At 54.8% G+C, this 14778-nt stretch overlaps 1 protein-coding gene across 1 annotated transcript; it reads left to right on the top strand.

Moving 5' to 3' along the window:
- Window positions 1-82: 82 nt before the first annotated feature.
- Window positions 83-12684, top strand: RNF214 (ring finger protein 214). The gene is made up of 15 exons (XM_056860833.1): window positions 83-189; window positions 1915-2404; window positions 3119-3178; window positions 3989-4129; window positions 6601-6740; window positions 7132-7200; window positions 7728-7824; window positions 7938-8026; window positions 8495-8585; window positions 9197-9295; window positions 9556-9923; window positions 10611-10758; window positions 10865-10972; window positions 11077-11172; window positions 12438-12684. The coding sequence occupies exons 1-15, from the start codon at window positions 83-85 to the stop codon at window positions 12501-12503; spliced, it is 2169 nt and encodes a 722-aa protein (XP_056716811.1). The 3' UTR covers window positions 12504-12684.
- Window positions 12685-14778: the final 2094 nt, after the last annotated feature.

Raw genomic sequence — 14778 nt, 5'->3', positions numbered from 1 at the left:
GGGAACCCTCCTCCACTGCCTCTGGAGTCAGCCCCGCTGGGTAGCTCTGACTGTCGGTCTCTTTGCTTGCAGGGGAAGAGCGATGGCGTCGGGGCAGAGCCAAGAGGAGGGCAGCGCGGGCCTCTGTGCTGGCCAGCTGGGCTCCTGCCACTCAGACCCCTCTACAGGACCTGCCAATTTGCCTATCAGGTGGGCCGGCTGGCTGCGCAAACCTTACCTTTGAGGTTGCTGTCTGCAAAGGTCGCCTGCGATCCTGCCTCCCCCCCCCCCGCTGGGCTGTGTGAAAGACATTCTCCTGAAGCTCTTCAGCTGCTCCTGCAAATGCCGCTTGGCTGCTGCCGCTGTGGCCAAGGCGATCCTCCCGGGCTCAGTGCAGAGCATTGGGGCCTGGGGCTCTTCATAGGCGTCTGGTTTCCTTCCGGTTGCAGTCTGGTTCTCTTGGGGATTTGGACCAGGGCCGGTGGCCATCTCATTCAAGCGCCACTGGCTGAATGGGTGTGTGCCCAGGGCCTCTTGGCTAGGAGCCCCAGGCCTTCATACGAAGACATCCATGGGGCAGACCTGGCGGATATCCCCAGCCCCTGCCTCCTGTTACACCCAATCACTGGGGCAGGCTCTCTTTGTGTGGGGCTACGAGGTGCACAGCAATGCCCCTCGCTGCTTTAGAGCACATCCAAAACACATCGGGAGAGGAATGAAGGGGGTCTGTCCACTCCACCCCTTCCCCCTATTCCACAGGGCTGCAGCATCACTTAACACGACTCTTCTTTGTCGTTGTTTTGCCCCACAAACCCCACGTGGAGGGCCCCTTTGGGACCATTGCAGCCTGCTTGGTGTTATGCCGTTCTGCCTGATTTGGCATCCTCTACAAGCATCCTACCCTAACTTCACATCGTGCACAACTTAAGCAGCACCGGTCCCAAGGCAGATCTTCACAGGACCCCGCAGCTTTCTTGCCTCCTGCCCTTATGGGGCCTGCCCATTCATTCCTGTCCTCTGCTTCCTGCTTTTTAACCAGTTCTTAATTCACAGGAGGGTCTCGCATCTTCTGGCTGCCAAGTTTACCCAGGATCCTTTGGTGGGGGACTTTGTCAAAAAGTTTCTGGATGTTTAGAGTCAGAATATCTACTCTGTCTGCATGCTGGTGAATGCTCTCAGTGACACATACGCACCCAGTTGGTGAGGCTGACTTCCCTTTGGGGCGGGGCTTCTACCAAGGGGAGAGGAGCTGGGAATGTCTTTATTGTTCTGGTTTGATAATTCTCTTATCTTTTTAATGAATGAGATAAACTACCTTGTGTGCAGGTTGTGAAGGTAGAGAAATCCCTGGCAAGACTTCTTCTCTGCCTTGAACTGGCTTTAAGCAAGCGAGTCTCTTTCTTAGCTTCAACTACCCTGCCCTCCTCATAACAGGCAACGTTGACCTACTTTACAGGCCTTTTAAGCACTTGATCAAGATAATATGTGTGAGGGGCTTTGAATGTGCTGAAGTTCTGCACAAATATTGGGTATTATTGTTATCGGGGCAGCTGCAGCAAAGCCTTTGCATCAGAGTACTGGCTCAAGAGGAGGGTTTAGCTTTTGAGGTTGCTGGGTGGAACGTGGTGGTGGGCCAGACCCATTGATTTCCTAGTTATGGCTGTCCCAGTCCTCCCAAATGGGAAGCCAGGTATGAAGTCAAAGAGTTGCATTCAAATGAAACGGGGGTTTGCCTTACTTCTTGTCTCAGCATTTTCTTTCCTGAGACCTTCTGGCTTTCTGTCGAGAGCACCGGGGCAAAGGGGCTTGGTGCACGTTTGGCTTCCTTCCCTGCTAGCCATGTGCATGCCAAAAGGCAATCATGGCTTTGTCCTGTATGTAAGAGTAAAGCATGTGCTGAGGCTTAATTGGTCTTTCTCTTTGTTCCCCTTTTAGCATAAGTGACCTTTCTGTTCCCCAAAACAATTGCCCACCACTGGCCACCGTCCAGCCCCATCCAGCAGTCTGTGAGAACTGGGAAGACGATCGCTTGGAGGCTGTAGAAAGGGATCCTGGGTTGCCAGAGAGCGATTCCTCCCTGCTGGCTCCCCAGGCACAAGAGACCCCTGAAGAGCCTTTGCCTGCTCCCGCTGAGGTGCTCTCCCAGCCTCGGGCCTGCCCCTCAAGTGAGGAATTCTCTTTGCCCGACCCGGACAATGCGGTGGGAGAACAGAGGCTCCAGACGGCCCCGCTGCACCCACAAGCGGACCCCTCCACGGATCACGCCGGTGCCGCCCTCATTTGCTCCGAGGCTGAGCTGGGATCTTTGATCTTGCAGCACGGCAGGCGGCAGAATGGGTGCCTGGATGCGGAAGATGCTCCCTTGGCGGAAAGCCCCGAGCAGGATGGTCTGTCCCAGAAGTCACTGCAGAACATCGCCGTGCAGGTCTGGGGCATGCTTGGGGGAGGGGGGCTGTTGGAGACCCCTGTCTGGCGACAAACATAAAAAAACACACTAGAACATTTAAACCAGCGGTTCCCATATTTTTTGAGTCTTGGAGCACTTTTCAGGAGAGAAATTCATCACGGAGCACTAATTTTCACCTTGCACCTATATTCTAAACCGAATGACAGCAGTATTTTTCTTTCCAATCTCTTCACGGAGCATTAGGAGATGTTTCGTGGAGCACCAAGTGCTCCATGGGGCACAGTTTGGTAACTGCTGATTTAAACAATTAAAAATACAGTTTTAAATTATAAAATAATTCAATTAAAACACATAAACAAATGCAGCAGGAGGTGGGCCAGTAACTGTTATTGGGGGGTACACCAGGCAAAACAAAAAAAGTCTTCACCTGCTGGCAGAAGACTGCAATCGAGGGAGACGGATGAGCCTCCCTGAGGAGGGAGGTATAGAGTTTTGGTGCCATGATGGAGAAGGCCCTTTCTCAGGTTGCCACCCATCTAGCTTCAGGAAGGGCCTTCGAGCTCTTTGTTGACCTGGCATTTCTGTTCACATGAGCTTTGGTAGCCAAGAGCGCTGGCAGGCTGGGGCTCTCCCTGGAGCCTGGGCTGCGCTGGCCGAAGCCTCTGTGAAAGGAAAGTAGCTTCTGGGTCTCTTGATGTCTGTGATGGGCAGGATTCTGTTTTCCTTTTGCAGACGGACTTCAAGACGGCTGACCTGGAAGTGAACACAGACCAGGATATCGAGAAGAACCTGGTGAGTGAGCTCCGGCACCTTTGCTTGCTCTCGATAGATGTATCAGTCGCAGCAGGGTTGGAGCATTGAGGGGGGGTGGGGGAACCTGTGTGAAGCGGGATAACCTGGCGGCCCCTCGCGTGGAGTTCTTGGACTTGGGAGTCTGATGGGGGTTCTGTTGAAGCCAAAGGGATGGTGGGGTCAGTTGTCTGAAGCTGTGGACGCCCATACGGTCTCCCTTTTCTCCAGGGTGATGCTAGGAAGTCCAAAGGCTTGGAGAGGCAGAGGGGTGGGGACAGCTATGCCCCGTGGGGCTGGGCTTGCCCATTCAGCAGCGGCTGTTGCCCTGTAGCAGCTGTTGTGGGCCGTGTGGAGAGGCCCTGGAATGGGTGTGCCACACAGATGAGCTCCCCAAAGTACATCTGCACAGTGCCCAGATGTGCTCGCCCCTGGTGGTTCTGTGTCTGCATGTGGTCCTCCTTGGGTCCATCCAGCACTTGGCCTCTGCCCATCCCAGCGGGAGCTCTGCTCCCATCAGGAAGGATGCAGCTCTGGAGGCACGGAGGCAACTGGCTGGCTTGTCCCGTGTGTGAGTTTGGAGCAGGCAGGGGTGACTGTGGTCTGGGCTGCTGGCATTGGCAGCACTGGAGAAAAGGAGTCCTGCCTGCCCACACGCCCCCTCTCTGTGTGGTCCCATTTCAGGTCCCCCTGCCATCCGTCACTGTCTGACTCTTGTCAAGGGGGAGGGGAGGACACAGCCTCGAGCTCTAGAGTGGTGGTGTGTGCTGGGCACGGGGAGACTCGTCTCACCTCCTTTTGGGGATCTGGCAGGATAAAATGATGTCAGAGAGGGCTTCGCTGAAGGAGCGCTATCAGGAAGTGCTGGACAAGCAGAGGCAGGTGGAGAATCAGCTCCAGGTGCAGCTGAAGCATCTACAGCAGCGACGGGAGGAAGAGATGAAGAATCACCAGGTGCCACAGCGAGCAGTCCCTTCCCACTCCCACTCCCTGCAGCTAGGCCCCTAGGGGACTGCGGGGCTTTCTTTGGGGGGGGGGTAGTTGAAGATGTTCAGTGAAGGACTTGCTGAACTCCATGGGTTCCTGGAGGAACTGAAAGATGATTTGGGCTGAGTTCTGGAATCTTGCATTTCCATATCAAAATTTGGCTCGGAGGGACACTTTAAAAAAAAGTACTATTGGTAAACTGTTGCAAAGCAATTCAACATGGTTTCATGCACTACTTTTCTAAAACTTTAAGCACAAGGGAGATGCTGTAAAATATGCAAGCGCATAAATGTTTGAATTTCAACAAGCAAATCTTATATATGAATATTTTTATTATTATTGATTTTTTTCAACATATTAGAAAACATACAACAAATAACATACAAACTATGACAGAACAATTCGACCTTTCAGTACAACTCTTGGACAAGTTATTATTTGTGAATAGCTGGAATGGGTTTATAATCCTTCTAATCTAGACTAATATAAAACTGTTAAATGCTTACAAAACATAAGATTAGTTAATATTACATTAACCTACTAACTATATATATATATATATATATATATATATATATATATATATATATATATATATATATTTACTAAAAGATTGTACTTTCATATCAAAGGATAGCTAAGAATGTTAAGCTCAATTTGCTGATATAAAAATTTGTTTATATAAAAAAGGTTATAAAGCAAAATTAGAAAGAAAATAAAGATAATAAAATGCTTTCATGTATCATAAAAATAGGAAGATTTCTTATAATTTTTTCCTCCTGGATTCTTTGTTTTTAATCCTCCTTGTTCCATACTTAGTGGAAGAGCCAGATTCAAATCCAACAGCCCCTTGAAGACCAACAAGATTTCCAGGGTGTATAAGCTTTCAGTGAGAGCCAGCGTGGTGTAGTGGTGAAGGGGGTTGGACTAGGACCTGGGAGACCCAGGTTCGAATCCCCATTTGCGCCATGGAAGCTTGCTGGGTGACCTTGGGCCAGTCACACACTATCAGCCCCGACCTTGGCTGGTACTTGGATGGGAGACCTCCAAGGAATACCAGGGTTGTGACGTGGAGGCAGGCAATGGCAAACCACCTCTGAACGTCTGTTGCCTTGGAAACCTTAGGGGGTTGCCATAAATCAACTGTGATTTGACAGCAAAACGAAATGCTTTCAGGAGTCAAAGTTCCCGTCATCAGAAGGTGTCCGATGATGGGAGCTCTTGATCCTTGAAAGCTCCTTCCCCGAAAATCTGGTTGGTCTCTAAGGTGCTCCTGGACTCGAATCTGGCTCCTCTACTGCAGACCAACACGACTGAAACTGATTCTTCGTGGGTAGCTCATGCTCACGGAATAAAGTAGATTCCTTTGAGAGGTGGTGTTGGAGGAGAGTGATACGGATACCCTGGACTGCCAAAAAAACAAATCAGTGGGTTCTAGATCAAATAAAGCCAGAACTGACCCTAGAAATGAAAATGACTAAACTGAGGCTGTCGTACTTTGGTCACGTCATGAGACGACAAGAGTCACTGGAAAAGACTGTCATGCTAGGAAATGTTGAGGGCAATAGGAAAAGAGGAAGACCCAACAAGAGATGGATGGACTCAATAAGGGAAGCCACGGCCTTCAGTTTGCAAGATCTGAGCAAGGTTGTCAAAGATAGGACGTTTTGGAGGACTTTGATTCATAGGGTCGCCATGAGTCGGAAGCGACTTGACGGCACTTGGCACACACAGCTCATGGAGGGGACCTGTTCACGCTTTCCCCTCAGTTTCAGCTGTTGATGACAAAAGGCAAACAGAAAGATGCTGACTCTTTCATGCATTCTTGGTGATGGGGAGTGCCATCATGTTGCAGCCAACTTAACGGCGACCCCTGTGGGGTTTTCAAGGCAAGAGATGTTTGGAGGTGGTTTGCCATTGCCTGCCTCTGTGTAGCGACCCTTAACTTCCTTGGTGGTCTCCCATCCAAGTACCAACCAGGACCAATCCTGCTTAGCTTCTGAGATCTGACAAGATAGGGCTAGCCGGGGGCTTCCAGCTCTTGTATGTTCTTAGATTCAGCCAATTCTCAGCAAGAGATCCCCAGTTCTAGGGAGGGCAAAGAGGCATGGCTGAGACCTCATGTCTCTTGTGGAAGAAGGGAAAACAGATTCTGATCTGTGATTGTTTTCCATCCTTTGGGGAGCAGAGCATATTGAAGGCCTTAAGAATAGGGTTGTTCCGGTGGGTTTGTAACACTCTGCTTGGTATAACATGGGTAAGAAAATGATCCAAGGCATGTCACCATTTCAGATGTCATCCCTGCACCAAATGCATGAGATATGCTTAGACAAGCCATTCTTTCCTCGTTGGCCTACCTCGCAGGTCTGTTGTAAAGCTTCTTAAGAAAATGTTCAAAGCACTACATAAGTATTAAGCATGTATTGCTGCTACTCTAGGAGATTCTGAAGGCCATTCAGGATGTGACTGTGAAACGGGAAGAGACCAAGAAGAAGATGGAAAAGGAGAAAAAGGAGTTTTTGCAGAAGGAACAGGACCTGAAGGCCGAAATTGAGAAGCTCTGTGAGAAAGGCAGGAGGTATTTCTGAGAACTGGCCAGCTTTGGCCTTCCATGGAGGTTGGCATAGCGGCCAGGGCAGAGGAGGCTCAATCCCGTGGTCATCAGAGCCTGCTTTTTCTGAACAGCTTCCTTTGTCTTCAGATGCCCCGGAGACCTTCTGTGCCCTGGGCAGGCTGTACAGGAAGTCCTGCTGGGCCCGCTGCTCTTGGCAGTGGCTAAGCAGGCCCTCCTGCCGGCCTGCACAATTCCCGGCCCGCTGCCTGAGGAGCAGCACGCTAGGTTCTGAGGACAGGGGGCTGTAAAGGTTGCTGCCTTGTGGGGTCTCTGGGCCTTGCCTGGGCAGTGACGATCGAAAGGCATGAACTGGGCCTGTCCCGTGTGTCCCCCCCCCCTTCCCGCCTGTGTGCAGGTTGCTGAAAGAGCAAGAGGAGAAGGAGAACAAGATCGTTTCACTCATTGCTGAACAGTCCGAGGAGAAGTAAGGCTCTCTTTCTAAAGTGCTGGTGCTACGCTATAAGATGCTGTGCAGAGGCCCTGTTTGGCTCCCATTCCCCCCGTCCCCTTCCCCAGAAGGTTGAATGAAGTTGTGGGTGTGGCGTTTCTTCTCCTGGGTGCAGTGTAGACCACCTACGCAAGGTCACACTGCTGTTTGTGACAAGGAATGTCCTGCAGGAATGCCCTCCCGTGCTCCACACCTTCAGCCTCCATTAGAGAGTGCTCTTTGCAAAGGTTGACCCCCCTCCCCGCTGCATTAGCGGGCTTGTGACTGCAATGTTCGCTTCTGTTTGCCTTGGAGCACCTGGGCTTCTGTCAGAATAAGAGCCACTTGCTCCCATCCTGCTGGCAGAGGGTGTCCTAAGGGGGAGCTCCTTCCATGTACTCTGAGGAGGAGGGCTGCTTGCAGATTTAGCAAAGCCATGCCTCTCCTCACCCCCTTTTCTAACTGGTGCAGGTTATTTCCCGCTGAGCCGCCTCCTAAAGCAGAGCTCCTTGTTTGCTTCGCAGGGAGGTCTGGGAGACGGAACTGGACAAGCTGAAGGACCAGCACCATGAAATCAGCCAGTCCATCCTGGAGGAGACGGAGCGGGCTTGGAAAGCAGAGGTAGGCCTGCGCCCTCCAGCTGTTCCATGGGGCTGCGTGGCCGAGGAGGGCTGGCATCTGAGCGGCCTCTGGGGGCTTCTCCGTGCTGAGCAGGCTGGGTCTCTCTCCGCCAGATCCTGTCCCTGGAGAGCCGCAAGGAGCTGCTGGTGCTGAAGCTGGAAGAGGCCGAAAAGGAGGCTGAGCTGCACCTCACCTACCTCAAGTGAGTGGGGGGCGGGGCAGGGCTGGGCCAGGCCCCACTTTTCGACAGCCAGCCCACCTTTCCCCTGCTCATTCCTGTGTGCAGAATGCCCGGGTCACCCGATGGGCTCCCTTGGTGTTTGGAGGGGCTTCTGCCGTAGCCAGCCTGTCCCAGGGGTCCTCTCCTTAGCCACGGGCAGCCGCGGCTCTGTCCCCAGAATGGTCTTTGGGAAGCTCTAGCTTCTGGGTTTTTGGCTCTGGTTCTGGGAGAGTTTGGCTCTGGTGCAACAGGGAGACTTTTCCTTTGTGAGTCCTTCCCTCTGAGCAGGAGCCGAGCTCGGTCTTGTCGGCAGTGCTTGGTGCCCTTCACTGTCCAGCGGCGTTCCTGCCTGTGTCCTGGGCTGGACGCCCGGCCTCACCTAGAGCCTGGAGGGCGTTTGCCTCCTCCCTGGGCTCAGCAGCTCACTGAAGGGGACTCTTGCCTGAGCAGATCAGCCCCGCTCACCCGGGAGACCATCCAAGCGAAGCAGGAGTGGGAGAAGAGGCTGAAGAAGATACGGATGACCAAGGAGAGCGTGCGGGTGAGTGGCCAGAGCAAGGAGGGGCGAGTTGCCTCCTGCGCAGGTGATCTGGAGGAGACTCTGGGGCATTGCAGGCTTCCCTTGGCCACAAGCAGCCCGGCCCAGGGGTGGCAGCGCAGGGGAGGCCCCCTTGCGTCAGGGTAGGAGCCCACGAAACGCTGGCCAGAGGTGATGCAGCTGGCTGAGCTGGTCAGAAAGGCCCCAGGGGCTACTCAGAGGTGCCACAGGTTTGCCAAGACTAGATGCGACTTGGCGTTACCTTTTTGGACACGATTGGTCTCCCCTGTTCAGAAAGAGGTTTCTGGTGTTGGGAAGGGCCTGTCTTCTCATGGGCTCTTCTCGGGGTTCCACTGCTGTGGTACTGTTCCTTTCCTACTGCTGTCCTTCAAGGAGCTCGTGCGTCTTGCCTACCTGTGTTGCTCTCACAACAATCCTGTTAGGTGGGTCAGGGTGAGAATGACCAGCCCAAAGGCAGTGTGGCTGCGTAAGGATCGGAATGGGCACCTCTCCAGCCCGAGGGTCACATCCCAACCGCTACACCACGCTGGCTCACACGGTCAGCAAGCACCCTTTAATTCTTTATTTCATTTATTGTTGTATCTTTGTCTCAGGACCAGTTTAACGACCACATCCAGCTTGTGCGGAGCGGAGCGAAGCTGAGCAGCCTCCCCCAGATCCCCACACCCCCCCTGCCACCACCCCCGCTGGAGGTGAGCCTCCCCCCCTCGCGCCCTCCATTCCTGGAGGTGGGACAAGATCCTGCTTCTCCAGCCAGGGAGCCATTCCTGGAGCTCTTTCTGAGCAGCGTTTGGATCTGGGCTTCCTCCTGCCATTGCTGAGACATCCCTTGGTGTCTGGGGGTGGGGCGCTGACTGTTTCAGGCAGGGATGGACATCCTGCCTGGTGGGGGGGAGGTCAAGCTGACCATCTGGCCAATCAGCTGACCAGCTTTTCCTCTTCCCTCTCCCAGACAGACTTTCTGCTGCCGGCCTTCCCCTCCAATTCCTCACTCGCCCCTCGGCTGCCCTTCTCCATGGGGCCGGTGCCCCTGCCCATGGTCATGCCCAGCGCAGACCCCCGTGTGCTTTCCTTCCCCCTCCTGCCCCCTCCCATCGCCCGGCCTAGCCAGCAGTCCCCTCCCCGGCCCCCCTCTCAGGGCCGGAACAGCCCTGGGCTCTCCTCCCTGGGTGGCCCCCGCACGGCGCCCACAGCCACGCTCCCTCCCCCGCCGGGCCTGGGCGGGGTCAAGGCAGCTTCAGAATTCCACAGACCCCCACCAGTGGACAAGCTGGAGAAGATCCTGGAGAAACTGTTGACCCGATTCCCCCAGTGTAACAAGTGAGTGAGTGATCCCTCGACCGCAGCCTTCCCAGGAGGCCATCTGGGGCTTCCTGTAGAGACCGGGCACGGTGGTGGGGAGGCTGCTTACTGCCTCTCTGTCCGGGGGTAGGGGTGTCGACAACAGTGTCTGGCCCTCTTTCCCAAGTGCTGAAGTATGAGAGAGCCAGCGTGGTGTAGTGGTTAGGAGCGGTGGACTCTGATCTGGAGAACTGGGTTTGATTCCCTACTCCACATGAGTGGCAGACCCCAATCTGGTGAACCGGGTTTGTTTCCCCACTCATCCACATGAAGCCAGCTGGGTGACCTTGGGCTAGTCACAGCTCTCTCAGCCCCACCCACCTCACGGTGTCTGTTGTGGGGAGGGGAAGGGAAGGTGATTGTAAGCCGGTTTGAGTCTTCCCTTAAGCGGTAGAGAAAGTCAGCATATAAAAACCAACTCTTCTTCTTTTGGGGGTGGTGCAGAGTTTGCCCTGAAAAGTCGGCTGCCTTCCCTTGTGGGAGGCCCACCACAGCCAGCCCCACTGAGCGCACTGACCAGCTGTGGGGCTTACATGGTGGTGCAGCGGTTCAGAGTGTCTGACTAGGCCCAGGGACGCCCAGGGAGTCCCTGCTCCGGGGGGGGGGGGGTCTTCCTGCTGGCCAGCCTCAGGCTCTGCCCTCCTCCACCGCTTCTTCTCTCCTCAGGGCCCAGCTGACTGCCATCCTGCAGCAGATCAAGGCGGCACGGCGCACCCTGGCAGGGCTCACCATGGAGGAGCTGAGCCAGCTGGTGGCAGCCAGGCTTTCCGAGCAGCAGGAAAGGGGGGCTGTTGTGGCTGCCGTCGGTGCCCAGGTAGGCGACCTTGGGGCCTGGGAGCGGGCGGTGGGGGCCTGGAGGAGGCTGAGCTGCTGGGGCCAGGGGGTGCCTGACACCCTCCCCTGTGTCTTCTCTGCCGCAGCCCATCGGTCGGATCCGCTCCTCCCTGTTCCCTGCTCCTCTGCCTCAGATGAGCGGCCCTGTGTTTTTGCCACCTGCACAGGTGTCCTATGCTGGGACACCCTCACAGGTGAGCGTAACTCTCAGAGAAGGCCGACGGGCCCCACGTGAGTTTCTGGGGGCGGGCGCTGGCTCCTCCACTGCCCCTCTTACCGCCCTCTCCCTGCCGCTCAGGCTCCCGTGGCCTGCAAGCTGTGCCTGATGTGTCAGAAGCTGGTGCAGCCCGCCGACCTCCACCCCATGGCCTGTTCCCACGTGCTGCACAAGGAGGTGAGTGCCAAGGGGGGGGAGGGGGGCTTGGTTCACGCTCAAGCCCCACCTGCGTTTCCAGCTGCAGAAGGGATCTTGGGTACCGGCAGGGAGAGTGAAGCCAGCCTCCCTCTGGGGAGGGGGGATGGAGCTGGAGGCAGGTCCTTCTTGCCTGACTCAGGAGGAGGCAGCTGGGATTGATGGCCAGAGACTCCCTGGGCTGCTGCTTCAAGCTGGGAGGAAGACTGGATCTGGTTGGTGGCTTTTGGGGGGCTGAACTGGGGGAGGGATTCAAGGGGAAGGAGGTCTAAACACTTCCACTGGTCCAAAGTGCCGCAGCCGGGCAACTGGATGCAGAGACCATACTGCAAGATCTGCGTGGCTGCCCACTAGTTTCCAGGCACACAAGAACATAAGAAAAGCCATGCTGGATCAGACCCAGGCCCATCAAGTCCAGCAGTCTGTTCACATAGTGGCCAACCAGGTGCCTCTAGGAAGCCCACACACAAGACAACAATTCAAAGGGCTGGTTCGTACTTTTTAAAGCCCTAAAGGGCTGGGGGCCAAGGGACTTGAAGGACCGTCTCCTCCCATATTGTCCAGCCTGCCAGTTGAAAGCTGCCTCCCAAACCAGAGGTGTGAGGCGGGGTAACCAGAGAGGGCACAGATAGTGGTGGCACCTTTCCTGTGGAATGCCCTCCCTTGTGAGGCCTGCCTGGCACTGGCCAAATCCTGCTTGTTAACCTAGGCCTTTAATGGCCATCTGTCAGTCTTGGATATTTTTATTATCCTCTTGTATGTTGCTGGCTTATTTTGTTTACACAGTGGTAAGTAATGATGCGTTTGTGGTGGTGTTTTTGCTTGGAAGCCACCTCTAGCAGCATCCCGGAGGCAGCCCAACAATTCCAAAAACAAATAGTCTACACAAGAGAGAGAGATGAATGGCCCCCCCACCCACAGTTCCTCTCCTTGGGGCAGTGGAAATGCTTCCAGCCTTTCCAGGTGTCTGCTCCTGTGTGTTACAAAACAGTCTCCCCTAAGAACAGGAGGAAAGCCCGACCTTGCAAAATTCCTGGGAAATGGGTGTAGCGGAGCTTTCCCCCCACGGGCTTCTGGTGATTCTTGAGCAGAGGTCAGTGGTGGGCATTGATGGCAGATGTGCTGGATGGCATTGCCCTGGAATTAACTACAGCCAGTTAGAACTGTGCAAGCTGCTGTGAGTCCCTCTGACGAGGGGGAAAGTGGGGCAGATGCTTTATTTTAAAGAAACACCGTTCTTCTTGCAGTGCATTAAATTCTGGGCCCAGACCAATGCAAACGATGCCTGTCCCTTCTGCCCGACGCTGAAATGACCACTGGTGGACACGGTGGTGGTGGTGGTGGTCCGTGCCCAGGAGGGGCTCCCAGGATTTCTACAACTCTATATTTATACAGCCATGTATACACATGTACATTTTTATTCTATAGGGAATGTGTGTATAGAAAGTCTGTATACATACTAGTTCAGAATTAAAGTGTGTATATTATGCAGAAGTCTTGTTCTGTGCCTCTGGGTCCGTTTCCTCAGGCCTACAGCGCACCTCTCGCTCTCCCTGCCCCGCCCCACCAGAAATAAGGTGGCCAAGAGGCTTTTCTCTCTCAAGGCAAGAATTTTTACTGGGTTGACCTTTCATGACTCAGACAGAAAGGAGAGGGAGAGATGGCCAGTCGCAGACCACTGGCATCGTCCTGCTGGCCCTTGCCCCTCTCCAGTCCTGGCCAACTCTTTGGGGGCAAAGCTGTGCCCCCGCCTGTAATGCTTTGGCAGCATCCAGGCCCACCAGTTGGCCATCTTCACAGGCTTCCACTTGGCACCCCTCCACAAGCTGTTGCTGGTGAATCAACTGATGTTCCCCACCCCCCTCCTTGGGAGACCCTGGAGCAGCTGAGGAAGGCATGGAATGGTGTGGATGGGGTGTGTGTGTGTTTTGCTAGTTTCAGGGTCAGAGTAAGAGAATCAGGTGACTGCCCAAGGCTGGGATTTGCTCTCCTCCTGGTGTGACCCTTCAAAGTCAGTTTTTTCAACTTTTGGATCAGGGCCCCCATGCTAAACTTTTTTGAACCATGTGAGCCTGTCAAGCCATTGCTGATCTAACCAGCTTGCAAAGTAAAAGTTGGGGGTGATCATGACGGAAGGGTGGGCCCTACATGTTAGCACAGTTACATCCTAAAAAGTCCTCTGAAAGGGCTGAGGTGTGCTAAAGGCAGCTGCAGCTTTTCACCTAAGGAGTAACCCATCCAGGTCACCAGGAACAGGATGGGAGAGAATCTCGCCCAGCACACAGCCCTTAAAGTGCATCCATGGCCCGGCTTCCACCCCCACCCCACCTATGTCAGCCAACGGCCACCGTTCCAGGCTTAAGCACATAACATTAAAAAGCAACCAGTTATTTTTTTAAAACCCCAAAAAGATTGTCTGGCTCCTCTTCCTTCACTTGAGACTGAAACAAACTGGGGCAGTTAAAGGCTAATATTACAAATATTTACAGCGTATTGTACAGAGAACGCAGCTGCCCCCACGCCCACGGCAAGACAGCAGCAAGGACCACAGTTACTGAGAAAGGGAGGGGCATACTTTGGGGCCGGGCTACGCTTGCTGAAATCCACAGCCTTTGAAGTCTGTTTAGGCAGACCCCCCCCCATATGGGGGGGGAGAGTTGTGGGTGGGACAACCTGGCCAGGCCAGTGTTGCTGCTGCCCCGGGCGCTTCAGCCGACTGCTCCATGGCTCCCGATGCTCCTGTGGCTCGCTGCCCCCCAGGAACGGTGCTGAGGCTGGGGGGGCGCAAAAGTGGTGGCCCTGAAAACTCCTCCCCAGACAGAAGCAGGAGTGCCTGGCTTCTGGGGCCCCAGAGAGCTTTGCTGGGTTCTAGCAGCCCTGCAGCTGCTCCCTAGTTCTTCTGTGTGCCGTGCCCAGCCCCCTGCCCTGGAGGGGGCGGCCCAGTAAGCTCTGCAGCAGCCAGGATCACGCTAGCTGGTGCCAGTCAGCTTGAGCAGCTGGCCTGTTTCCTTGGGAGGGGGTGGAGGGGGGGCACAGCCTGGGCCACCAGCCATTACGCGAAGGCCAGAGAGCTCCCTGGAGGTGCTGGTTAGCCCCCCCCCCCCCCGCTCTTTCTAAGGACAGTCCTGGCCCTGGCCTGAGGCAGCTCACAGCCCCTAAAGACTGGCCAAAGTAGGGTGTGTATGTGTGTGTGTGTGGGGGGTCCCTCCGTTCATCTGCAGGCTGAGAACGGGTTGCTGCTTTCCTGCAGAGCGTGTTAGAAACCCTCCACCAGAAAGCCAGTGGAGAGTGAGCCCCAGCGGGGCAGGCAGCACTTCCCCTGAGGGGCTCCTCTGGGCCAGGAAAACTTAAAAGTGGGGGGGTCAGCCCCATGGAGCACCCAGAATGCAGAGCCCAGGGCAGAGGGGGCTGGCCTGTGTTCTTCCTTAAAGAGCAGCGCTGGCCAGGAGGTTAGAAACGGCTCTAATTGTCTGTCGGAGGAAGAGCTCCACCAAGACACACACACAGACCACGACTGGGAGCAGAGACCCCCGCAAGCACCGGCAGCCCCGACTCCTGCTCCTGGAGGGGAGCTTCCCCACAACCTGA

Source organism: Euleptes europaea, chromosome 14 (genome assembly GCF_029931775.1).
Source record: "Euleptes europaea isolate rEulEur1 chromosome 14, rEulEur1.hap1, whole genome shotgun sequence".
Lineage (NCBI taxonomy): Eukaryota > Metazoa > Chordata > Lepidosauria > Squamata > Sphaerodactylidae > Euleptes > Euleptes europaea.
Note: the sequence above shows the minus strand (reverse complement) of the source record. Positions and strands in the feature narration are given on the sequence as shown.

Coding starts and splice junctions, on each gene's coding strand:
- RNF214 (XM_056860833.1), top strand. CDS start 83: ATGGCGTCGGGGCAGAGCCAAGAGGAGGGCAGCGCGGGCCTCTGTGCT. Junction 4,130..6,600: donor AAGAGATGAAGAATCACCAG/GTGCCACAGCGA, acceptor CTGCTACTCTAG/GAGATTCTGAAGGCCATTCA. Junction 7,825..7,937: donor AGCGGGCTTGGAAAGCAGAG/GTAGGCCTGCGC, acceptor TCTCTCCGCCAG/ATCCTGTCCCTGGAGAGCCG.